General features: G+C 37.2%; 1 protein-coding gene across 1 annotated transcript in view; it reads left to right on the top strand.

The window, feature by feature from the left end:
- Nucleotides 1–3,488: 3,488 nt before the first annotated feature.
- The window catches only part of LOC101563420 (guanylate-binding protein 1-like), a 319,720-nt gene continuing 297,625 nt past the window's right edge, over nt 3,489–25,583 (top strand). Inside the window, exons 1-2 of the mRNA XM_023720300.1 lie at nt 3,489–3,678; nt 4,392–4,519. Coding sequence (XP_023576068.1) covers nt 3,489–3,678; nt 4,392–4,519 — 318 coding nt within the window. The remainder of the gene's footprint in view (nt 3,679–4,391; nt 4,520–25,583) is intronic.

The following is a 25,583-nucleotide window of genomic DNA, read 5'->3' as shown; positions in this document are numbered from 1 at the left end:
GCAGAGGGTATGCAAAGGCCAAAGCAAGCATCATGGACTATAACTTGCTCTTACTTCTGCTGATTGATGCCCTGTAGCTTCTGCTCTACACTCAAGCCACGCACTCCAGGAGCACAGGAGTTGTTCTCCAAGGTCCCTTCTTCATCACACTCAAGCTCCATCTCTCCCTTGCCAGTGTCTCCCCACAAATCCCTACCAAATAACAGATATGATGTGAACTTAAAAGTAGTCAAGATTTAACACTGGAAAGAGAATTATAAAATCAATACATAGTAGTACAAGAGAGATGATGCCATTCTCAATGAGCCTTCAGGCCCTGGTCATTATGCTCTGGCAGAAAACTTGTCTCTACTTTGTTCATGTCCTGAGACTACATGAGAAGAATATGGGTGGTGGTGAAATTCATCTGGAGGAGGAAATTTCAAGGATGTGCAGCAGGCAGGTTGTGGAATGGATATTACTGGGGACTTTTAGCCAGCTCCTCATTGATAAGCAAGAGACAGTGGCACAATTGAGTGTTTTTCAAAGTTTTCATTTCTGGCAGAAAGACAGTGTCCACAAAGATGTATTGGGGGATGGGGAGTTTGATTACTGAAAAAGTAAATGTCAAGTACTTTAGATTATAAAACAGTACATAAAATATTTTCAGAAACAGCAAATGATTCTAGGAATTCTTCCAACAAAACACTTGAAGAAATTGTATAAGTCTGTTTTTCCCAAACTCTGGAATTACAGGTGTGCACCACCATGCCCAGTTTCATTCACCATCTCAGTGTATTCTGGGGGTGGGACCTGCACCACAAGCCAGGGATCAAAGCCTGGCCCCTGAGCTTTGTCAAAGCAGGTGCTTTAGTCCACTGAGCTATCTGGCCGGCCTTGATAAGTCTTCTTAAACCTTCCCACTGACACAGCTAAAAAATGCTTTTCATGATTGTTGATCCTTTGCCCTGAACTAAGTATTATCAATTTCATACTCCTCTAAACCCATAAAAAAATAATGCTGTCTCATTATTTGTGCACTCAGTCAAACACAGAAGTCAGTCAATGTAAAAGAGTGACATAAAAGCCCAAAGATACAGCCAGAGACAGAGAAGCAAGAACAAGCCATTTACGCTGAGGAGATCAGATAAGACCCTGCCTTCCCTTCTGACAGCCTCTCCAGCTCTGAAGAATCTCTGCTCAGGGGTTCGCAGCTTCTAATTCTGATCCAGGAACAGCAAGGGACTTCTGAGGGCTAGTTATTTTTCTTAAAAACTATCAGCACTGTGCAAGGTTGGAGCTGAGCCTTACATGGGATAGGGGTCAAATAAAATCCAGATTTAATCATAGCATCAGGTCCCCTGAACCATCACTGGGCTTGTGTTGAGCACACTTGCAGACAGGGGAATGAACTGAGCCTCTTTCTGTCCACTGGCTTTGTGTGGACTGGGAGCACAAGCTCCTGTGGTCCTGATGGGCTCGCTCAAAACTGCTCCTGAAGCACTATGGAGGTAACAAGGTGACCACAGGGTTGCAGGTTTGCAGAAGGAAAGCACAAAAATGAGATGCAGTTGAGCATCCATTGTCTTCAAAGGCAAAGCAAGAAAAATACTCATAATGAAAGAGGGAGATCACAAAAGCAGCCTGCTTCATGATCAGGCATCAAACTGCATTGCCCCCTGGTTTTCATTTAGTATTGGTGCAAATGCAGTGCTTTCTCAGGGCCAACTCCTTAGTCTGCACCAGTAGATCCCAGACACTGTACTTCACTGAAGGGTTTCCTCTAGAAGAGCCTCACAGTGCAGCCCTCAGAGAAGTGCCTGTTTCCAACAGTCTCCCGACCTCAGCCTTATCTTCCTGCCTTCAGGGAGCTCTTGCCCTGACTTCCTTGGGAGACCCTCATCTCCCTTCAGAGCTTCTTGTCTGTGGCCACCTCTCCCTGCCAACTCCTCACTCCTGCTTCCTCCACTCTCTTTCTTCCTCCCTTCATATTCTTCCTTCCTCTCTTCTAACAAAGGAAAACAAGCAGAACACTTTGCTGAAACATCTTAGGAAAACTCTTTCTAGTCCTCTCTGTCTCTTTTCTGATTTCATAAACCTCATTTTGTAGAAATTTTTATCAAAATCCAGTATCTGTGATTGCTTGTTCACACATCACTAAATTGACTCTCACTGTGAAACTCAGGAAGCCCAAGGTCAGGCGTCACCCGTGCCTGCACCCATCTAAATCTTGGCAATGTCTCTTCTTATGTGCCCGCGTGGTCAGCTGTTTTCATACAATTTGCAGAAGCAGCATGTTCCTTTTCCTTCTGGGAAGGCAGGGTGAGAAACGCTGTGTGTCCTATTTCAGCGAAATGAGCACATCCCCTAGGGGTAGAAGGAGGATCACATTTTAAAATCTCTGAAAATTGAAGACTCAATACTATTATGGGCTACTGGACTCTTTTAGAATATTTTGCTGAGTTAACACACCTATAATATTCAAATAACGGAACTTAACAAAAAAGGGGATACAGATGAATGTCCATTTTGTATCTGTGTATTCAAAATGGTTAGGATAGATATATAGTTACATTCTCTTGATGAATAGAATGATTTGTTCTAATGGTGTTTGTAAATAGGATTTCAAGTCCATATCTTGTACAGCAATTAACCACTAAGAAGAATGTATGCAGTGTGTTAATTATTGGAACTGTTCTACCAATTTGATTTGAAACTGTCTCATTACTATTTGTTTATCAATAAAATTATGAGAGGAAAAAAAACTAAACCAAAAACAATATCTCTGAAAATTGTGCAAAGGCATACATCAAGCCATGAACCATCTATTCAGGGAGGGCTTTATTTTTTATAAAAATTAGTGAACTCATAAATATTTAATGTATTACATATACCCAGGAGGAAAAATAGATTCTTAAAATCCTATTGTGTGTTCCATTTCTTATCCCTGTGAATAATTCTGAATTATTGTCTGAATTCAAAATGAAATATGACTACAATAAATGAAATTGTTGAAGATTTAGTTTGTGGAAGCAGTTGAATGCTAACTTTAAATTATCTGTCACATTTTTTAAAATTTATATATTTGGTACAAGATCTTAGTATGCAGGTTGGACTCATAGTGGTCCTCCTGTTTCAGCCTCCCCAATGGGATTACCGGCCTGTGCCACTGCACTGGGTCTCAGTGGCCAGCATGGCACACCCAGGGCAGGGCCAGCATGGCATTTGGTGCTAGGGATAGAATCCAGGCCCCTGCGCTTACCAGGTAATTGCTTCACATTTTGAACTGTCTCCCTGGCCATACTACAACTTTTATTATCCTAACTACTTGGATAATATTTTCACAACCTTTTCAGATGATTTGAGTTTTGCCTCATGCATCTTATTGATGCACACAGTACTTGGTTGTTCATGCTGGGGAATTTCATCAATCCAGTTTCTCAGCATTAGCATTGCAAGTTTCCACCTCTTTCCAACCCGGCCCTTGCAGACCAGAGCACAGGCTGGACATGGCCTCCGAGACCCACATGCCAAACCCCAACTGTCTCATTGAGTACTCTAATGGGCAGCTGAAGGTGAATCAGGAAGCTCTGGAGATCCTGTCTGCCATCTCCCAGCCCGTCGTGGTCGTGGCTATTGTGGGCCTGTACCGCACAGGCAAATCCTACCTGATGAACAAGCTGGCTGGAAAGAAAAAGGGTGAGTGCTGCCAGCAGGGCTCTGTAGAGCCCTGACCATACCCTCTCCCTGCATCCTGCATGGGGAGGGGGGAAGAGTCAAAGGAAAATTGTGAGCTAATCTGCCACTTTTTATCTTCACTCTGTTCTAGAAGATGAGAACATCTCATCAGCTCTTCCTATTATGACAAGTTTTCATCACTAAATAAATTCTATATTTGTGCAGGGTGGTTTGCTTTTATTCTAAGTTTCTTGAATGCTTTGCAGTACTGGGGATAGAACCCTGCCAGGACTAAGCTACATCCTGCATCATCAGGCTTGTTGTTGTTATAGTTGTTCAATAGTGAAGATTAAACCTAGAATCTCAAGCATGCTTGCAAAGAGCTGTACCACTAAGCTACATATCCAATACTTTTTAAAATTTTATTTTGAGACAGACTCTTACTAGTTGACCAGGATGGCCTTAAAGTGGTAACTCTCCTGCCTCAGCCTCCTCTGCAACTGGTATTAAAGGTTCATACCAGTATGTTGACATGATGAATGTTTTTCTTATCATGAAACTGCTCAGTATTTTCCTTGCATCAGATAACATAATCTTCACTGTTCGCCTCATACTAAGTAAGCTCAATACTGGCTGTGGTTTTCGTTCTCTCACCTCATATTTATTATATATTTATCTCCGTTTCAGGAACATTTGCCACTTATTACTCATCTCATCTTCTTTATGCTTTTCAGGATTCTTTGTGGGCTCCACAGTGCAGTCTCACACCAAAGGAATCTGGATGTGGTGTGTGCCTCATCCCAAGAAGCCAAACCAGACTCTAGTTCTGCTGGACACCGAGGGCCTGGGAGATGTCGAGAAAGTAAGAATGATGGAGAATTCCATTTTGGATTAGTTCCTCATCTGTGAATATTTGATAAAATCAGCAGTTTGTACTTGTATAGGAGACTGTTCTTAAACATAATATATGTTTTCATTTTTTTATTACATTGCAGACACTCAATTTAGCAACCAGAAATTAGAAAAATATTCATAAGACAGAACCCTAGCAGGAAATCAACATAGTTAATACAATCTTCTTTGTATCACCAACAATTTACAAACAAAGCAAGTGATCCTATATGGAAAAAGAAAGCACAAATATACTAAGTGTCCAGGAGTCTTATCCTACTGCAAATGTTAAGGAGTTGGGTATTGAAGCCTCATGACTTTGACTTTATATTAGAACTCTAATTTAAATTGGTGCACTTAGCAAATATTTTTTTTAACCTTCAGCTTTCTGGTTGTCAAATACATGAAATAGATTTATATATTTTTCCTAGTATGTTTTGGATATTTAATAAAATATAAAATAAGTAAACTTTCTGATATATAATAATGGCTGTGAAAGCTACAAGTATTGTTAATATTTATTTATTTACTTATTTATTTATTTACTTTAGCAGTCCCAGGAATTGAAAAATTAAGTACTATAACACAAACTTTTTTATTTTATTTTTATTTTTTATTGGGAAATAAATATGAATGAGACAGTTTCACAGCTGTTTAATAGGACAGTTTTGATAGTCAATACACTGTACATTGTTATCTTCTTAGTGGTTATCCATAGTACAAGAAGGAGACAGGACAAACTGTCCAAACACTGTTAATACACCTCTTTCTTCTCATTGAATTAAGTGAAAGTAGCTATAAATGTATCCTAACTATTTTGTATATATAAATACAAAATGATCTTTCCTTTGTATCCTTTTTTTTGGTCCTGTCAGAGGTGAATATTCTATTGGCATCTAAACACTTTGAATTCAAGACTTTTCATGTCCCTATTTATTCTTTTTTTTTTTTTTCAGTTTGTAGAAGTAGCAAGCATTGAAAAGACCTAGACACTCCAAAGAGATGGTTGAGTTACAAGTTATGCTTCAAAGCAAGAATGCTGGGGCAGTGATTGGAAAAGGAGGAAAGAAAATTAAGTCTTTATGTTCAGTTGTAATGTGAATGTTTTAGTCCCAGACAGCAGTGGTCTTGAGTGTATATTATCAGTGCTGGTATTGAGATAATTGGAGAAATTCTGAAAAAAATCATTCCTACCTTGGATGAGGACGTGCAATTGCCATCACTCACTGCAAACACCCAGCTCCTACTTGGATCCAATGCTATGGAATGATTAAATTACCAGCACATTAAGGAAGTGACTTTGACTGTGAATGGAGACTTAATTCATCAAATTCTGGCAGGAGAAATTATTGTGGTCAAAGATAGTAAAATTAAATAAGATTGAGCGAATACTCAGGCAACCATCAACTTTTTCTATAAATGCTGTTATCATTCCACTGACAGAGTTGTTCTTATTGGAGAAAAGACTGACAGGGTTGTACAGTACATGAAGATCACCCTTGACCTTATAGCTGAGTCTCTAATCAAAGGATGTGTGTAACTTTATGAGCCAAATTTTTATGATGAAACTTACAATTATGGTAGTTTTATCATGATTTTTTTTTGTTTTGTTTTGTTTTGCTTTTTTTTTTTTTTTTCTTTTCAGAACCGGGGATTGAACTCAGGCCCTTGCACTTGCCGAGGAAGCGCTTATTCCACTGAGCCATCTCCCCGGCCCCTATCATGATGTCTGATGACTGCAGTGGACACTCTGTAGGATTTCCCATTCAGAGAAAAGCTAGATTTGACATAATGCCTCCTGGTCAGAGGTGTTCCATACCTCCCTCCAGAAAAGATTAGGATAACGTTGTCCCTCACTGGGTCCACATGACTCTTTCCTACTGGTCGGGGTGGCCAGGGTGGTAGTAGACTCAAAAATCTTCCTCCTCTACCACCAGCACCTAGAGGTAGAGATTTAATGGCCTCTAATAGAAGAGGAAGACCTGGAGCCCACTATGATGGTGTGGTTTGTTTCAGTGCTGATGAAACTTGGGACCCCGCAACAGATGCATGGAGCCATCAGAATGGCAGATGATGTATGAACCACAGGGTGGCTCTGGATATGATTATCCTATGCAGGGGCTCATGGCTTATATAGTGATCTTGGTAAGCCTATTGTCACTACACAAGTAACTACTCCCAAAGATTTGGCTGGATCTATTGTTGGCAAAGGAGGTTAGCAGATTATACAAATCCATCATGAAATGGGAACTTCTATCAAAATTGATGAGCCCTTAGAAGGATCTGAAGATCAAATCACTACCATTATAAGAACAAAATACCAGATACAATATCAGCTGCAGAGCAGTGTGCAGCCCTCTACAGATGTTGATGGATTCTAATGCAAGATATTTTTCTTTCTTCTACTGTCATGTAGTATTCTGGAAAGTTTTTCTAAGGCTAGTGAAGAACTGAAAGAGGCTTGCATCTTTTTTTATGTTTCTGTTTAAAAAGCCAACACCTCTCCTTCATAAGTGCTCTGCATATAAAATGTAGTGAAATATTTTCTGCTCACCAGATGTAATATTTCATTTCTTTACAAACAGGGAGGGGGATGTGCAAAAAAATAATGAAGAGGTTTAAAAAGCAACAGAGTGCACTTTATTGTTTTTCATGTTGTTAGTTTAAAAAAAAAGTACCCATGTATCTATTGTGAAAATTTTGCTTTGTGTGCTCACTGTAAATATTTTGGAGGGCAGACAGGGAGGAAAGTAATGAGTCCACATGCACATGCATCTGTTCAAAGCAGTGTGTAGAGTGCAGTGTTCTCTTCAAAGAACTATTTTATATTTCTTAAAATAAATTTTGTGAGTCTAAGCAAAAGACCTAAGATCCTTGAGTGTTTCTTCAGTTACTCATAAGAGGACTTAGAGAAAAATAGTATAAATCAAACATTAACCAAAAAATAAAAAGCTCAAGTGTAAAAAAATTTTGTTTCAATTTAGGTTTCCATATAAGTACTCTCAAAACTCTGATTAATGATGATCCTTTTGCCCCTGCTGATCTGCAGATTGACACAAGAATAAAGCATTCTTGAGGCCCAAATACGTTCTGTCTTCCAGGGTGACAATCAGAAGGACTCCGGGATCTTAACAATGGTGATTCTGCTGAGCAGCTCCTTCGTGTATAACAGCATAGGAACCATCAACCAGCAGGCCATGGACCAACTGCAGTATCCTTTGTGTGGTCCAGGAGGAGAGACCCATGGGAGTAAACCAGCCCCACGGCTCTAGAGCCTGGTGCAGCCAACACAGTAAGAGATGTTATTAGGAGCACATTGAGCCCATTTATTTGTATATTGTTTATAGATGCTGGCATCAGACAGTCAATGAGTAGAATGCAGAGGAAAAGGGCTATCCTAAAAAGCTAAAACTATGTACTATATTGTCCTTAAAAAATGTTTACAAGTTCATACAGTTATAAATCCATTTTTATCATCTTGCAGGTACTGATGAGAAAGTTAAATATTATAATCTCCCCCGACTCTGCATCTGCAGGTTCTTCCCCAAAAAGAAATGTTTCATCTTTTGTAGACCCATTCAGCAAAAGAGGCTAGCCCAGCTCGAGATACTTAATGATGATGAGCTGGACTCTGAATTCATGGAACAAGTTGCAGAATTCTGTTCTTACATCTTCAGCTCTTCCAAAACTAAAACTCTATCAGGAGGCATCCAGGTCAATGGACATTGTGAGTTCCCTTCCCATTAGTTTCACTCATTTATAAGCCTCAGAAAAAGAAAAAGAAATGAATCTAATTTCTTGTTCCAGGGTTGAAAATGTACTATTCTTCCATTAAAATTTATGTGACCTCAACTTTTATAGTACAATTCATTAATCATATTTCTTGATGGTAAAAGAGCAGAAAAGCCAAAGGGGAAAATATGGCTATTGTTTTAGAATTCCTTACATAAACTAGACTAGCAGTCTTCAATATGGTAGCCTCTGGAAAAATTCTCATTATTTAAATTGAAAGGTATATTAATTTAAATGAAAAAAGCTTAAAATATCTCACAGATATACTACAAGGGACATATTCTCAGGTACCTAATGACTATTGTATTCTTTTGAATAATGTTGTTCACTTCTTTCTTTCTTTTTTTTCTTATGCATTTAGTACTGGGTCTATAGGGTCTTACTACACAGATCAGATTGGTAGTGATCCTCCTGTTTTCCACCTCTCAAGTGCTACGATTATAGGTGCATGCCAGAAGGCCCAGTTTCAATCACAGTCTCAGCATACCCAGGGATGGGACTGGCACAGCACGCTGGGGATTGAACACTGGTCCCTGCACTTGCCTAAGTAGTAGCTTTAGTCAGCTGAGCTGTCTGACTGGCACAATGCTGTTGATTTCAATAAGCCAAATGGCAATGGCTTTTGATTAGGATAGCATTTCCTGTTCTATAAACAGTGACCAAATGCTGACTATTAACAGAGATGAGGATGCAGATATAAATGAAAGAGACAGAGTTCCAGTCCTAATGGTGCATGCAGTTAAAATGAGCGGAAAGCTTTAATAAACAGTTCTATGAAGTATGTATCCAGGAATTTCAGTCTTTAGTAGATATACATATTGCTGGAGGTCTTACTGAAGAAGAAAGTTAAATTCAATAGCTCTGAGCTGAAGCAGGGGTGCTGCATTTCTAGCTAATTACCAAATACCCTGCTAACTATACCAATGATACTTTGAGACAAATATGAGATAACTAACTTGCTCAGAATTACACACAATGAAGACTATTTCCCACTCTACCTGTAACAAAAACCATCATCTCTCTATATGCAGGTCTAGTGGACCTGGTGGATGCCTATATCACTGCCATCAACAGTGGAGAACTACCCTGCATAGAGAATGCAGCCCTGGACTTGGCTCAAAAAGAAAACACAGCTGCAGTGCAAAAGGCCTTGGCCCACTATGACCAGCAGATGGGCCTGAAGGTGCAGCTGCCCACAGACAACCTCCAGGAGCTGCTGGAGCTCCACAGGGACTGTGAAAGGGAGGCCATTGGGATCTTCATGAAACATTCCTTCAAAGATGTTGGCCAAGAGTTTCAAAAGGAACTGGAGGTAGGTGTTTTTAGTTCATGAGAGTATTGATTTGGATTAGTGGAGACAAAGTACTACAAATGAAAATGAAATGAGGGGGCCAGGGAGATGGCTCAGTAAGATAAGCGCTTGACTGGCAAATGCAAGGATCTGAGTTCAATCCCCGGTTCCACAGAAAAAAGAAAAGAAAATGAAATAAGTATTCATTTTGAGAAAGGAAATTATTCCTAGTTTTTGAAGTGGTATTAGATACCTTCAGATAAAAATAATACTAAGAAGAAAACATTTTATGATTAGGGACTCAGTTTCAACATATTTTTCCTTTATGATTAGCTAATAATATTTCTGATATTATAATTAAATGCATATAAATTACTAATCAGTACTTTTAATCAAAGTATGTGTCTGCTAGTTATTACACTGGTTTGATATTCAAAAAAACCCAAAGAAATATAACTTTAAGCTATTTAATGAAGACTTATTTTGAGGTGTATTTAGTCCATGTACAATCATTGGTCTAATCTGAAAAGTTTGAATTTTACTTCTAAAGTAAGGCATAAGGCTCACAATCTCTGCTCAGAAATTAAACTTTACTAAAATTCAAGTTTACAAAGGCACTTTAGTAAATTATTGGGGTCATAATCTTTTCCATAAATGTGCACAGAAATTCTGCTCCAAAATATCATCTCTTCTGTTTCTTATTTTTGCATTAAAGGCCCAGCTGGAAAAAAATGCGACAACTTTCTTGAAGAGAATATGAAAGCATCTTCAGATCATTGCTCAGATTTACTTCAGGAAATTTTCAGTCCCCTAGAAGAAGAAGTAAAACAAGGAATTTACTGTAAACCAGGGGGCTACCATCTACTTATACAGAAGGTAAAAGACCTGAAGAAAAAGTACCATGAGGAACCCAAGAAAGGGATACAGGTGAGTCACTCACCCGTGTTGTTGTGCCAGTGTCCACATAAGCATGACCAACCATGACTACTCAGTGATGTGCCCTACTCTGTACAACATTCACACCTTCATTCAGTGACATCCACAGGAAGCCTATTGAACTAAATCTGCTCTAGGTGCTCCTTAGAGAGAGCACACCCAACTAACAATGGAGTTGTCTTCTTCTTCACTGTTGGTTACCCTCCTAACCCACATTTTCTTTGTCCTTCCACTTCCTTCTCTGATCTGTTGTTTCTGTGAAGGCTTCATTCTTTAGCATGCTTAGCCTGTAGACACTGCAGCTTTAAACTTAGCACCTTCAGGCTAAAACGACACAAGTCTTTCCCAAAAATAAAGGACATTGATTCTTGAGGCACAGGGTGGGGTTCTTATTATTCAGCCTGGAGCATGTGCCCATTCTTGTTAATAGATAATCTTGGCCACCAGGATCCCCAGGGCTAGGAGTAATTGTGCCTAGAGGAAAGTTGGTGGGTGTAAGACAGAAATGAATGCTTACAGTCACTTTCTACTATTAACTATGTGTACTTTGACTTGGAAGGCTGGAGAGGTTCTGCAAAAATACATGCAGTCTGTAGAGGATATGTCCCATGCCATTCTACAGACCGATCAGACTCTTTCAGAAAACGAAAAGGAGATCGAAGGTACGGAGTAAGTTTAGAGGCTACTTGCCCTCAGAAGCTCTTAAAAGTTTAAATAATTTAACTAAATCTGCTATTCTTTAACTAGACCAAGAAGAGCAAAGGTGTGTCTTGTTTTTCAATGTGGTTAGCAGCTACAATAAGTAAATATATGCAGAAGGAGGAGGTGAAGCCATATAGTAACGCATGGATCTTTCACTTATTCCTTTCAGTGCAACGTGTGAAAGCTGAATGTGCAGAGGCTACCATGAAAATGCTGGAGGAAATACAAAGGAAGACTCTAGAGACACTAGAACAGAAAGAGAAGAGTTATGAGAAGTATATCAAACAGTTGACAGCAAAGATGAAGGAAGAGAGGGCCCAGCTCATAAAAGAGCAACAGGAGACTCTGGCTCTCAAACTTGAGGTACTCAGCTGTACCACATTGAATTTTCTATTTTTCCCTCTTCTCTCCATTTTCCCTGATCACAAAAATGACCAAAGAGGTGATGAAGCCCTGAAAAGAACCTTGTGTATATTGACTCCTGTGCACTTGCCTGACCTGCCTGTTGCCCTTGTCCAACCTTTGTTTTTCCTTGCAGTGTTGCCCCATCAGTGAGCATGCCTTTGTTCATGGCAGCTTTGACTTCTAGGCATCATAAAAATGTTTTATCTTCTGTATCTCTTGCATAGGAATATGAAAGGACTTTCTTATAAGAAATGTGGTTCACAAAAGCTTTCTTTAGATCACCCAGTTGATGAAGTATCTACCTTTACAACATAATTTTTTTTCAGTCCAATCTGTTATAACTTTAACAAGATTTACAAGGATCTTTGTGTGCAAAATCTCTTCAACCTTCATACTGTTCCTACTTGTTTTCTCTGCTTGGTCCCATTTTCTGTTTCCTTGGGAGTTGTATAGAAATCCTCTGGGACTGACTGGCTGGCCTATCACCTGTCACTCCTATGCAAGGCTGTGGGGGGTTAGCTCAAATATCCTAAACTGAGATCAAGACATATCATTGGAATTTGAGACTATTTCATTTCTGTTTTACATATACACATTACTGAAGACCCAGCCAGAGCTTTGAGTCTGGCCCCAACTATCTGGGTTCATTTTGACATTTGACATTTGACTTTGAAAGCATAGGAACACCAATGAAACCGGGACTATGTATTTATAACAATTTGGCTAAGTTGGCAAGACAGCTTGCCTGCTTTCATCCAATATAGAAAAGGGCTTTAACTTATAGCAGGAACATAACAAAAGCCAAAATAAAGTTTTATTCAGTTGCCACTGTGCCCATACAAAAGGTTGAATTCAGGTTCTGCTGAGCCTTCTAGGTACCAGAACTGGGAATGAGGGAGCTAGAGAAATCGCTTAGTTTTCAGATGCTAATGTAGAAACTTCATTTCAAGATCTCCTTTCAACTTTTACATTGCTTGATCTTGAAGAATCTGGGTGCCCTGTCATCTGTATGTTTCTATCCTCCCAAAAATTAGCTGAAGCATAAGAAAGAGTTCAGTGCTTGATCCTAACAAAAGTACCTTTAATGACTGAAGACCCAACACAATAGCAAGGCAATGTCAGAAAGCAGTCAATATCTCCACTTACTAGAAATATTCTTGCTTTTAAGCACTCATTAAGAAAAACCTTTTTCTTATCTGTGACTGGGGTGACTCCATATTAAAATCTTCTCCCCTTGTCACTACATAGACTCTTTTCTTCTTTGTAGATGTTTGTTAGTGTTGTTTGTTTGTTTGTTTGTTGAGACAAGGTATCACTATGTAATTCAGGCTGACCTCAAACTCATGAGCATCTTGCTGCCTTAACCTTCCCACTTCTGGGATTATGCATGTGTGCCTATTGGCCAGGGTTTTCTTCTCTAAGTGTGGAACTGAATAACAATATGTGATTGAATCCCTTGTTGTTTAGATAGAAGTTTTTGCTTTCTTTGTTGCTGTTCTGCTCATCAATCAAGTCCTATATTGGAGGTTAAATGATAGATGATTGAAATAAATATCCACTCCTTTGAAAATTCTGTGTGCAGTTGAGCATGCCTGTGATCTAAGTATTCTGAGGGGTCCTAAGTATTGAAAATTTAAGCCTGGTACAGGCAATGTAGTGACATAATGACTTACTGACATCCTATCTCAAAACAAAACAAAACAAAAAAATTAACAATAGCCAAAGATATAGTACAATGAGAAGGCCCAGCATTCAGTGGCTAGTGATTGGGAAAAAAGCTATTTAGCCAAATTTGATCAACAAAATAGTTTAGAAATTTAACTTTTACTTATCGTAAGTTTTACTTAGAGACCATAGTCATATTTATGAATATGTAACTAACACTCTCATAAAGCAGTGGATATTGACAGGCCTAGACACAATATTTACAAGGAAAATGTAAGAGGAAATAAAAATCTGTTTGTATGTTAGGTTTTGATTGAGAAACATAGCCTTTTTTAGGTCTACAATTTTTTTCCCCAGGATGTCAAATGGAGCCATTTTGTGTATGAAAAGATTTAATTCTGAAAGAAAATATATATAGGAAAATTCTTGGACTTTTTTTTGTATAAGCCAAGATTAATAACTATTTGAGTAAAACGATATCCTTTTGCATATTTTTCTTCAGTTTTGTGTTTGGTGGAGATGATTTTTTGTGTTTTTTTAATTTTTCTTTGCTAACATGATAAAAAGCAAATGGGATATCATGTATCTTAGTTATTTTCTTGTTACTGGGAAAAAATGCAAAACATCCACAAATTAAATGAGGAAAGCTTTAATTTAGTTTTCCAGATTTAGAAGTTTCAGTACACAGCCACCTGGATCCAAGGCAAGGTGACATGTCTAAGGGGCATCACAGAGGAGAAACAGCTCAAACAGAAAGCAGAAAGCATCAGCCTCAATTTCTCTTGTTTATTCCATTCAGCCTCCAAGGCTATTGTCTGCTGTTCTTCACACCCGGGTTGGGCCTTTCCATTTTCCACATTCAGAACTATCTTAAGCTAATCAGTGAACTGATCCAGTTATCACAGCCTGACCCATGATCCAATCTCCTCCCAAGTGCCACACATACGAGCACATGCAGCTTTGGGGGGACATCTGGATATGAGCCATAAGAGCATGTTAAGGATTATCTGAAAAGGTCCAAGAGGTCTTTTAAAATTTAATCCTCTGGGATTTTTAATCATGCATGATACCTAGAATCACAGATTAGTAATCTGTATTTTCCTTTGTTCTTTTCATTAGTGATTGTACCATTAGAATTTCTTAGGTATATGCAATAGAACTCCAAAAATGTTGAATACAGAGTATGAAAGTTAATGTCTATTTATCAATTAATCAGACACATAATACTTATCATATAGACTTGTCAGACTTCAGGATCTGCACTACTTGACACAGAACTGAAAGGGTCAGTGGCATCTGCCAGATAGGATTTAAAATATTTCCAAAGAATAATTTGAAAGGCACTGAACTGAAGCCCAATTTGTTACTGAAATTTGAACAGAGAATGGGGCAAAACTTTACTTTAAATATATCTCACAACAAAGGTTAGCCAGGGTTTTTAAAAACACACTAAAGCAGATAATAAATTAGATTTCATAATAAGAGACCAATTTTCTCTGCAAATGATTGAAAGAAAAGATTTTCAGATTACACAACTAAGAAAGGACTTATATACAAAAATATAGACTCTGAGGAGTCCACATTAAGAAAATCCTTATTGAGAAGTTGGTTAAAAGACTGATTAGACATTTCACCAAAAGAAATATGTGGGTATTAGATAAGTGCACAGAAATATAAACTTCACCAGCCACTAGTAAAATGCAAAATAAAATACAAGAAACAACCACCTGCCTATGAGATTAGGGGTGGAGTCATTAAAATTATTTCCCTAACAGCTAGAGGATCTTCACCCTCAACCCGGATTCTTTGTTCCAATGTCAACTGTGTAGAGAAATCTCCAAGGACCCCTTTGACAAAGTTGTTATTGTTTTCCAACCAACATCAGCAATCCGTGGTCCTTTACCTGCCTCCTGCCACCTTGACATATGACTTTTTATATCCCTGTTTACCTAATTTATACTTGAGCAATTCTCCACTTGCTGGACAGTGAACACAGTGAGCACCCAGTACACCTTTGTTTCATATTCTGTCCTTCTACAGTGAACATTTGCCCATGCATTAGCCTAAATGTCGTATCATTGTTTGGTAACCTTTACCCTATTTATCTCATTTCTTTTCCTACCCTGGCTATCATGGAATAAAAGTTCACTCAAACAACTTTTATTCTCTATTTATCCTCCTCTTTTATATCTTAAACACTTCCTGAAAAGTCTTTCATGTTTTCTGTTTTTTACAACACCCCTGAGTCTAGGTACTGTGGAATTCCTTTCTTGTCTTCTCATGGACTTATCCACACATGCCTCCTCTAAATAATGCCTTTGTCAACTATAAGCAGAAAATGTGCACATCCAGAGAACTCCCAGCTTCCTATCTGAGTATAACTACATTTTGGTGGTCTCTTTTAATCTATCATTAGTTGCCAAGCACAGCACATCGTGAAGTATTCTTTGGCTAATTATTCTGAGTTTCTATTTTTCTAACGTAGGCACTTAGAGCTTTGACCTTTCTTCGATCTATTTTCATTGTATCTCACAGATCCTGTTATTCATGTTGTCCTTTGAGTAGGACTTTTTAAATTTCTTCCCTGATTTCTCATGTAGCCCAGTGATTACTCAAGTGTATTATTCAGTCTTCATGTGTTTGGATAATTTCTGTGGTTTCTTTTTCTGTCTTCTAGTTTCATTCCATTGTTATCTGATAAGATACAGATGATTATTACAATATTGTACAAATACAGTATCTGTGTTGAGACACACTTTCAGGCATAAAATATGGTTTAAATTGGAAAAAGTTCAATGGACTGTTGAGTAGATTGTGTACTCTGCTTTCATTGGATGAGACATTCTATAGCTATCAGTAAATCCATTTGTTCTATGATGTAGCTAGATTCTGCTCATCCTTTATTAGTTTTTGTCTGGTTTACTTCTCTATTTGTGAGGGTGGGGTATTGAATTCCTCCACAATATTTGTTTTTGATATATTTCTGACTGATCCTGTCAAGGAGTATTTGCTTTACTGAATTAGATGCACCAATTTCACTGTATTTATATATACATTTTTTATATCTTCCTAGTGAATGGTTTCATTTACCAATGTGTAGTGAATTTGTCTCTTCTTACCATTTTTTATTTGTTACAATTTATTCATATCCTCTTTGTCTTTTCTTAGGAGCAAGGCAAGCTACTAAGAGAAGGATTCCAAAATGAAAGCAGACAACTTTATAAAGAGATAAACCAACTCAAAGACAACATGAAAAAGAAAGGTAGTGGATGTGTCATACACTAAAGACCTAATGAAACAAGCTTTCCTGTAGCTCTTATCAATTCAAGGGATAGATAAAACAATTTTAAATGTTAAAAAAGGTCACTTAAGTTCATTCTACTTAAGGCTTCTAACCACAAAAACCTGCAATGACATGGAGTACAATACTTGAAGTCAACTTCAAGTTCCTTAAATGAAATAAATTTTGTACCAAGACTAGATTTTACCTCTGCAAAATTTTGAAAAATATAAACTTTTAATGTGGTATTTTTATACATGTATTTAACTTATTTGTGTTATCCTAAGTCCTGCACTACTCTCCTTTACACCTTCCACATCTTTCCATGCATCTCCTCGATTTTCTTAGGGGAAAGCCAGTAAATGCCACATTATCTTTCACAAATGTGCAACTCTTTTCTGGACAGTTCTTGTCTCTGTCCTATGGCTGAGCCAAGAAGTTGCATTGGTCCACCAAAGTTTGAGTAGAAGATATGTATGCATATCAAGGCAGAAGACTTTTAGGGCTTTCCCTCTTAAGATGGGCAGGATTTTTAGTATAAACTGTTGCAGACAGTTCTTCAAAATCCTGATTCATTTATTATTTATTTATTTATTTATTTATTTATTTACTTACTTACTTATTTGTATTTTTAGGGAAAGGTCTACAGGGTGTTCAGTCTTACTACTAGATCAGATTCGTAGTGATCTGCCTGCTTACAGCCTCCAAAGAGCTGGGATTACAAACATGTGCCACCATGCCCAGTCTCAAAATCCTGATTTTTAATTGTGTTTGGTTAATGTAAAGAAGTAGGGTATGTGAACCTTCATACTTTTTTCTAGAGCAGCTACACAATTTTACATTCAGAATAATAGTGCACAAAGATTCCAGTTTCTATACATCCTTGCAAAGACCTGCATATTTAGCTTCTTTTTTAGAAATTGTTATTCAAATGAATGAAGTGATATGTTATTGCTTTAATTTGCATTTCTTTGATTATGATGAATAAAGTTAATGTTGCAGCAACTAAGTTAGATAAAAATGTTATCCATAATCATTTTTATAATTTACATTTTCTTGATGATAATGAATAAATTTAAGTATCTTTTTATGTAACTCCTTGACTCTTCGATCTTTGAAGAAATCTGTCTTCACGTCTAAGTATTTAATCAGATGGTTAGTGCTTTTCTGTATCGAGTTGCAGAAGTCCCCTATATGTTTAAATATTTGTCAGATTGTGTGCAAATGGTGCTTCTTGCTTAGTTGACTGTCTGCTCACCTCATTGACTGCTTACTTTGCTGTCCTGATATTGTTAGATTTCACAGAATCCTTTTTGTTTCTTTATGCTTTCATTTCCTCATATATGAGAAACCACAGCAAACACTAATGCCATTTATTAGTGTATTTTTTGTGGCTGATAATACTATAGCACAGATGGTATGAGTTAGCTTATAGTTACGAAGATTCCAGGATTTACATCTAGTAATGTCCTTCCTGTTGAAAGATTCCCAAGGTGCCACATGATGAGATACTGGGTGCTTCATGATGAGATACAGGGACTGTGCATATTCATGTGTCTGTCCTTTTTCTCTCCATTTTCTTGTGAGCAAAAGGAGTTAATTACTGAGCCTCCACTCTTACATTGTTCACCAAAAATTATGAAAACCCCTGGTCTCTAAACACTACAGTCAGATGATGTTTCCATCCTCTCTGTAGCTTACAACAGGAGGGAAATTTCAACATAAGTGCTCCAAGCCACTTAGACTATGTCCAATCAAAATAGCAGTCATGAAGTTATTCTGTCCTTTGTTCTAGTAATTTAAAGGCTTAGGTTTAAGGTTTAACTCTAACTTCTATTTCAATTCATTTTGTGTATAGCATACTATGAGTCTAGTTTCATTCTGTGCCAAAATATTCACCCTTTTAATAATCTTTAGTGAAGTACTTGTCCTTTCCTCATACACATCTTGTCATGTTTGTCAGAAGACCACTAACTCTGTATGTGGCATCTTGTTTCTGAGTGTTCTCATCTTAACTGTTGGCCTTTGCATCCGTTTTTCTGCCAGTAACGTATAGTTTCAAAATCAACTAGTGTGATTTCAAGTTTTGTGCTTCCTGAAGATTATTTGGCTAATCAGAGTCCTTTGATCACATAGCTTGTCTATATATAGAGACTACTGAATTAAATTATTCATACATATATATACATATATATATAATTACATGTTATACATTATCTATCATCTATTATCTCTTATTTATGATCCATATATCTAATATATATATATGCATATATTTTAGGATATGTATTCTATTATATAAAGAATACTGTACTTTAGTTCACTTTCCAAGCCTGAAACAGAACAAACATCCTGATTAAAACATTATATTGTCTCTCATGATTAAATAACAGAACCTACTTTTTAAAAATAGAAATAATGACATTTTTTTTTCTGGTACTTAAATTTAAACTCAATGCATACCCTTCTACGCAAGACCTTTACCACTTCAACACTTTTTTAAAAGATATATTTTAACATGGGATTTCACTAAGTTGGCCAGGCTAGCTACAAATTTGAAAAGATCCTGCCTAAACTTCCCAGGCAGCTGGGATTGCATATATGCGCCAGTACTTCTAACTCAATTGTAAATGAGTCCACAAATTGTTATGTGAAGATTTATTCATAAAAGAATACAAAATTGTTGAAGTTACCCTTTCAGTGCTCTACTGACAAAGTTTTACTTACCACCCAAGCTGCTATTGTGGGATTCCTTTTGTCACAAGAGGGAGATGGAACAAGGGAAATGGAGATATAGCCAAGGACTAGTAAGAGATGAGGTTTCTGCATAAGGACTCCAATTTTAAGAGCAAACCCTGGGGTGAAGAGATACATCAGCAATCTAAGTACCTGTGTGACAAGCACAGGGACCCAAGTTCAACCTCTGATACCACAGGCCAACCCTGAAATCAGTCATGGCAGCACATGCCTGTAATCCCAGTGCTGTGGATCTTGAGACAGGGAATACTACAAGTCTGACTTGCATAATGAAACCCTGTATCCAATAAAATCAAACTCTGTGTGATGTGGAGTCCAATGATCCTAAACTTTAGATCACGCCTTTCTTGATTTGTTGAACTTTTCCCTAAAGATATAGCCTATTCTCTGTTATTAGAAAATTGATGGTGGGACATCATATGTTAAATTGCTTTTCTGTGAGCCACAGGTCCAAAACTATATATATAGGAAACTTATGAGGGTTTGGAGGTCTTTCAGGATCTCAGGAGGGAAGCATTTAGTACCACTCCTTGTACAGGCATACTGTAACTACACGTGATTTTATGTTTTGTCAGTGCCCACACAAGTCCAGGTACTTCTGGCACCTAAAGAATTCAATTCTCACAATGAAATAGCTGAGATAAAGACTAAAACAACATTTAGATTCCATTTAGTTTCAACAAAATAAAATACCTAAGGATCAAATCAACCATAGAAGCAAGATATCTCTAAAACAAAAAATTACAAACCAGTGGAGAAAAATAAAGTTGAAAAACACATAAGAAGATGAGAGCACTCATGTTCATGAATCTCCAGATTTAATGTTTTTATAATGGTGATATTAATGAGTGTGATCTACAGATATAATGCAATCCTCACTGAGATATCAACAACATTCTTCATAGAAGTATAAAAGAAACTGCTCTCAAAGGCTACAGCAATTCTAAGGAAAAAAAAGACCCATGTTGGCAGAATCATGATAAGTATTTCAAAATATACTATAGTTCATTGTAACAAAACCAGCAAAAAGATGATATGATAACAGACACAGAGATTAATTGGAATAAAAGATTAGAAGACACAGAAGTAAACCCAAGATTCTCAACAAATAAGCCAAAACTGTACATTTGGAAAAGGATAAGCTCTGTAACAAAAAGAACATACAAATATTGTCATCAATACGCCTTCCCAGAATGAGTGTTGGAACTTCTGCCTGCTCGCTGTGCCAAAGACCCTTTCCCAGCCAGACCCCAGGACCAGTGTGCTGGAGGACTATCTGCCTGCTTGTGTCACCCAACACCCCTTTCCAGCCAGAACCCAGGCCCAACATGAGTGTGGGACCATCCGCCTGCTACCGTGCCCAAGACCTGTTCCCAGCAAGATCCTAGGCCCTGCCCTAGGATTCCTATGGAATCTTGCAGCAGAACTTTCAGCAGAGAGGCTAGGAGCCAGACCCACTCAACTAATCCAGGAGCTGAACATCTTGCCAAAGAGGCAGAGCGGGTTCACCTCTTTGAGCTACAGCAGGAAAAATCTGAAGACAGCTGTCAGACAAAAGTCAGGCACATCAGGACAATTTCAACATTGATAGATCCAGACCTGGTAAGCTGAGACACTCTGCTGGATCCAGATCTATGAGAGTGTCCTCTCCTTTTTGCTCTTGATCTACAAAGGTGGCAACATGTGACAGGGAGAACCAGTTGGCCTGGAAAATCAAGGGGAGGTGATCAGACAGAACTTTGGGGAACTTACTAAAAGACAAATTCTGAATTTAAGTTTATTTAGCTGCACAGACATAATGTTTGCTCTTACTGTCTATAATACAAACTTATTAACTATAAAAGTCTGTCAGCTGCTAAATATCACTACTCATTATTAGTGTTCCTAATTGTAGTTCTGTGAACACAAAACTATAACTGCCTTAACCATATTATCTCTTCAGTAAAAATTGAGGCAGGTGTGAAGGTTATAACTGCACCAAAGCTCCACACCAAAGGTCAGAGGACAGTGCTATACAACATGAAAAAGAGAAGGAGCAAAATCCAGTCTCAGGCCCTCAGCATATGCAGAAAAAAGCAGAAGACACTAACACAGAAAAAAGTGAGAACCACACAATTGAAATGTGTGTATTAATAGAGTCTGAAGTAAGGAAACAACTTTAGAAAGGTATAGAGGAAATTAGAAATGACCTCTGAAATGAAAGAAACCTCTGAAGCAATAGCATTTGATGTAAATAATCAACTGCAGAAACATATAGAAGTAATCAGACCAGAAATAGTCTCTGAAGTAAAAAAGTAAGCATAACTATAATGAAAGAATTAATAACTGCTTCTAAAGAAGACAACGATAAAAATTAAAGGAGTATAGAAAAATGATGGAATCCTAGAATGAGCAGTATAGGAAAGAAATAGATCACATGAAGCAGAGCCAAAGAGATATAGAGCAACTTAAAATCTCAATCACAAGCTTGAAAAACCATTTGAGTGAAAATGAAGATAGAGATTCAGATCTTGAACACACTGTCCCAGCTAGTGAATAGGTAAGAAAGCATCACATAAAAACAATTTGGATGCAGGAAAAATAATTCATCATCTGCAAGAGGATGCAAAGATGAACAAAGTGAGACTAATAGGCATCAATGAGAAAGAAGGAGTCAATACAAATGATATGAAAGAATATGGGCAGAAATAATAACAAAAATTTGCAAATATGGGGAAAGAATCTGACATTCAGGTAATGCAAGCATGTAGAACTTCAATAACATCAACCTAATTAAAAATGCACTCAGAAATATAATAGTCAAGATCCCAGAAATACAGCACAAAAACAATATACTAAAAGCCACTAGAGAAAAGAAACAGATCACATTTAAAGGAAAACCCATCAGTATAACGGCAGACTTCGCTTCATAAACCGTGAAGTCAAGAAAAGCATGGAACAGAGCACTTCAAGTCCTTTATGAAAAAAATTTCAGCCCAGACTACTATACCCTGCAAAACTCTAGTTCAAGTTTCATGCAGAAGTAAATTACCTCAATGAAAAAGAACTAGAGTTTCATTATGACAATGCCAACACTACACAGACTAACAAGATATTCCAGAGTGGGACCAAAATGACCAGAACTTCATGAATGACAACAGAAAGAACTAAACAGGACAAACAATTAAACACAGGAGAAAAAGGGGTAAAATACAGCAGGTAAGTAACATGTCTGTTGAAAGTTAATGCATCTCAATTTTAACCATCAATATAAATGGACTCAATTCACCAAAACGAAGAAGTAGACTGGCACAGTGAATTAGGAAGCAAAATGCAACAATATTCTGTATACAAGAAACACACTTAACACATAAAGAAATTCATAGGCTGAAAGTCAAAAGGTGAAACATAATACAACATGACCCAGCACCTCAGATAAAAGCATGTGTAGCAATCCTGTGTGCAGACAGTCTCAGCTTCAAACCAAGAGTCATGAAACATAATGAAGAAGTCCACTATATACTGGTAAGGGGAAAAATCCAAGAGGAAGAGGTAACACTGACACATATAAATGCACCAAACATGGGAGCACCCAATTATATAAGACAAATCTTAATGGACATGAAAAATCTAATATCCAATACCACAATTTTAACAGGAGACGTTAAAACCCCCTTATCACAAGAAGATAGGTCAAGCAGATAAAAAATTAGCAAAGAAGTGACAGAACAGAACCAGAGCTTGGAACTAATGAACTTGATGGGCATATACAGAGTGTTCCACCCAAACACAGCTAAATGCATATTTTTTTCAGCTGCATGTGAGACATTTTCTAAAATAGACCACATACTACTACATAGGTCATGCTTAAGTATATGCAAGAAAACAGAAATTATCCCATTAACATTATCTGACCACAGTGCAATGAAACTGGAAATAAATTACAAAACAAACTAGAAAACCCCAATAAACACATGGAAATTAAACAACACCCTCCTCTTTTCTTGCATATACTTAAGCATGGCCTACGGACTAGTATGTGGTCTATTTTAGAAAATAACCCATGTGCAGCTAAAAAAAATGTGTATTCAGCTGTTATTGGGTGGAACACTCTGTATAAGTCCACTAATGGCATTTGTTCCAAATTATGGTTCAGTACTGCTAATTCTTTGCTAATTTTTTGTCTTTTTGAACTATCTTTTTGAGATAAGAGGGTGTTAAGTTGTCCTGTTAAGATTGTGGTATTGGATATTAGATTTTTCATGTCCAATAAGATTTATCTTATATCGTTGGGTGCTACTGTTTCTGGTGCATACATATTTGTTTTACTTCTTTCTCTTGAATTTTTACCTGAACCAGTCTATAGTGGTCTTCTTTATTTTGCTTGATCATTCTTGGGATGGAGTTGAGACTGTCTGCAAACAGGATTCCTAGCCATGCTTTTTCCTCAGGTGCTGGGACGTGAAGTATTGTTTTCTACCCTTTGGCTTTCAGCCTATGAATTTCTTTATGATTTAAGGTGTTTCTTGTGTACAGCATATTGTTGGATTTTGTTTCCTAATCCACTGCGCCAGTCTATTTCTTTTAATTGGTGAATTAATTCCATTTACATTGATTGTTATAATTGAGATCTATTGACTTATGTCTGACATGTCATTTGCCTACTATTTTTATCCATTCCTCTCCTATTTAACTGTTTGCCCTGTGTAGTGGGTTGTTTATTTTTTCATTCATGGAGTTCTGCTCATTTTTGTTATTTCCTAGAATATCTTTTAGTAGTTTGTGTATGGTTGGCTTTGTCATCATTAACTTCTTTAGTTGATCTTTGTCATGGAAGTATTTCACTTCTTCCAACTTGAAATAGAGTTATGTGGGTATAGACATCTGGGGTGGAATTTGTTTTCATAGAGGACTTGAAGTACTCTGCTCCATGTCCTTGACTTCATGTTTTATGAAGAGAAGTCTGCCATTATTCTGATGGGTTTCACTTTAAATATGATCTGTTTCTTCTCTCCAGCAGCTTTGGGTATATTGTTCTTATGCTGATTTCCTGGGATCTTGACTATTATATATCAAGGTGTGTTTTCTGTTGGGTTGATGTTTTTTGGAGTTCTATATGTTTTGGTTACATGAACTTCAGATTTTTTCCATATGTATGATTCTTTTCTGTTATTAGTTCTGCCCATATTCTTTTTATAATATTTGTATTGACTCCTTCTTTCTCATTGATGCCTATTAGCCTCATGTTGTTCATCTTTGCATCTTCTTGCAGATGATAAATTATTTTTTTCCTGCATCCTAGTTGTTTTTATGTGATGCTTTCTTACCTATTCACTAGCTGGGACAGTGTGCTCAAGATCTGAATCTCTAGCTTCACTTCCATTCAAATGGTTTTTCAAACTTGTGATTGAGATTTTAAGTTCCTCTGTATCTCTTTTACTCTGCTTTATGTTATCTATTTCTTTCCTATCTTATTCATTCGAGGATTCCATCATTTTTCTATACTCCTCTAATTTTTATCATTGTCTTCTTTAGAAGCAGTTATTAATTCTTTCATTATAGTTATGCTTATTTTTTTTTACTTCAGAGATTATTTCTGGTCTGATTACTTCTATATGTTTTTGCAATTGATTCTTTACATCAGATCCTACTAATTCATAGTTTTCTTTTGTTATTTTACAGGCTATTTCTGTTCTGATTTCCTCTATATCTTTCTGAAATTGTTTCTTTGCTTCATACTCTATTATTTCAGATATTAGTGCTATGTAGCTCCTCATTTCTTTTGTGTTAGTTTCTCCTCCATTTTTTTCTGTGTGGGCACAGGGACTGAGACTGGATTTTGCTCCTTCTCTTTTCGTGTTGTATAGCACTATCCTCTGTCCTTGGTGTGGAGCTTTGTTGCAGTTATAACCTTAGCACCTACCCAAATTCTTACCGAAGAGATTATATGGTTAAGTCAGTTTTTGTTTTGTATTTACAGAACTGCAATTAGAAACATTAATAATGGGCAGTGCTATTTAGAAGCTGACAAACTTTTGTAACTAATGGGTTTGTATTGTAGACAGTAAGAGCAAACATTATGTCTGTGCACCTAAGGAGATATTGAATTTGGAATTTGTATTTAAGTTAGTTCCCCAGAGTTCTGTCTAATCACCTCCCCTTGATGTTCCTGGGGTCTTCTAGGCAGACTCATTCACCCAGTTACCTATTGCCCCCTTTGTAGATCAA

This window comes from Octodon degus, unplaced genomic scaffold, assembly GCF_000260255.1.
Source record: "Octodon degus isolate 3935 unplaced genomic scaffold, OctDeg1.0 scaffold00074, whole genome shotgun sequence".
In the NCBI taxonomy this organism is placed as follows: domain Eukaryota; kingdom Metazoa; phylum Chordata; class Mammalia; order Rodentia; family Octodontidae; genus Octodon; species Octodon degus.
The sequence above is the reverse complement of the archived record's forward strand: the minus strand, read 5'-3'. Positions and strand labels throughout refer to the sequence as shown.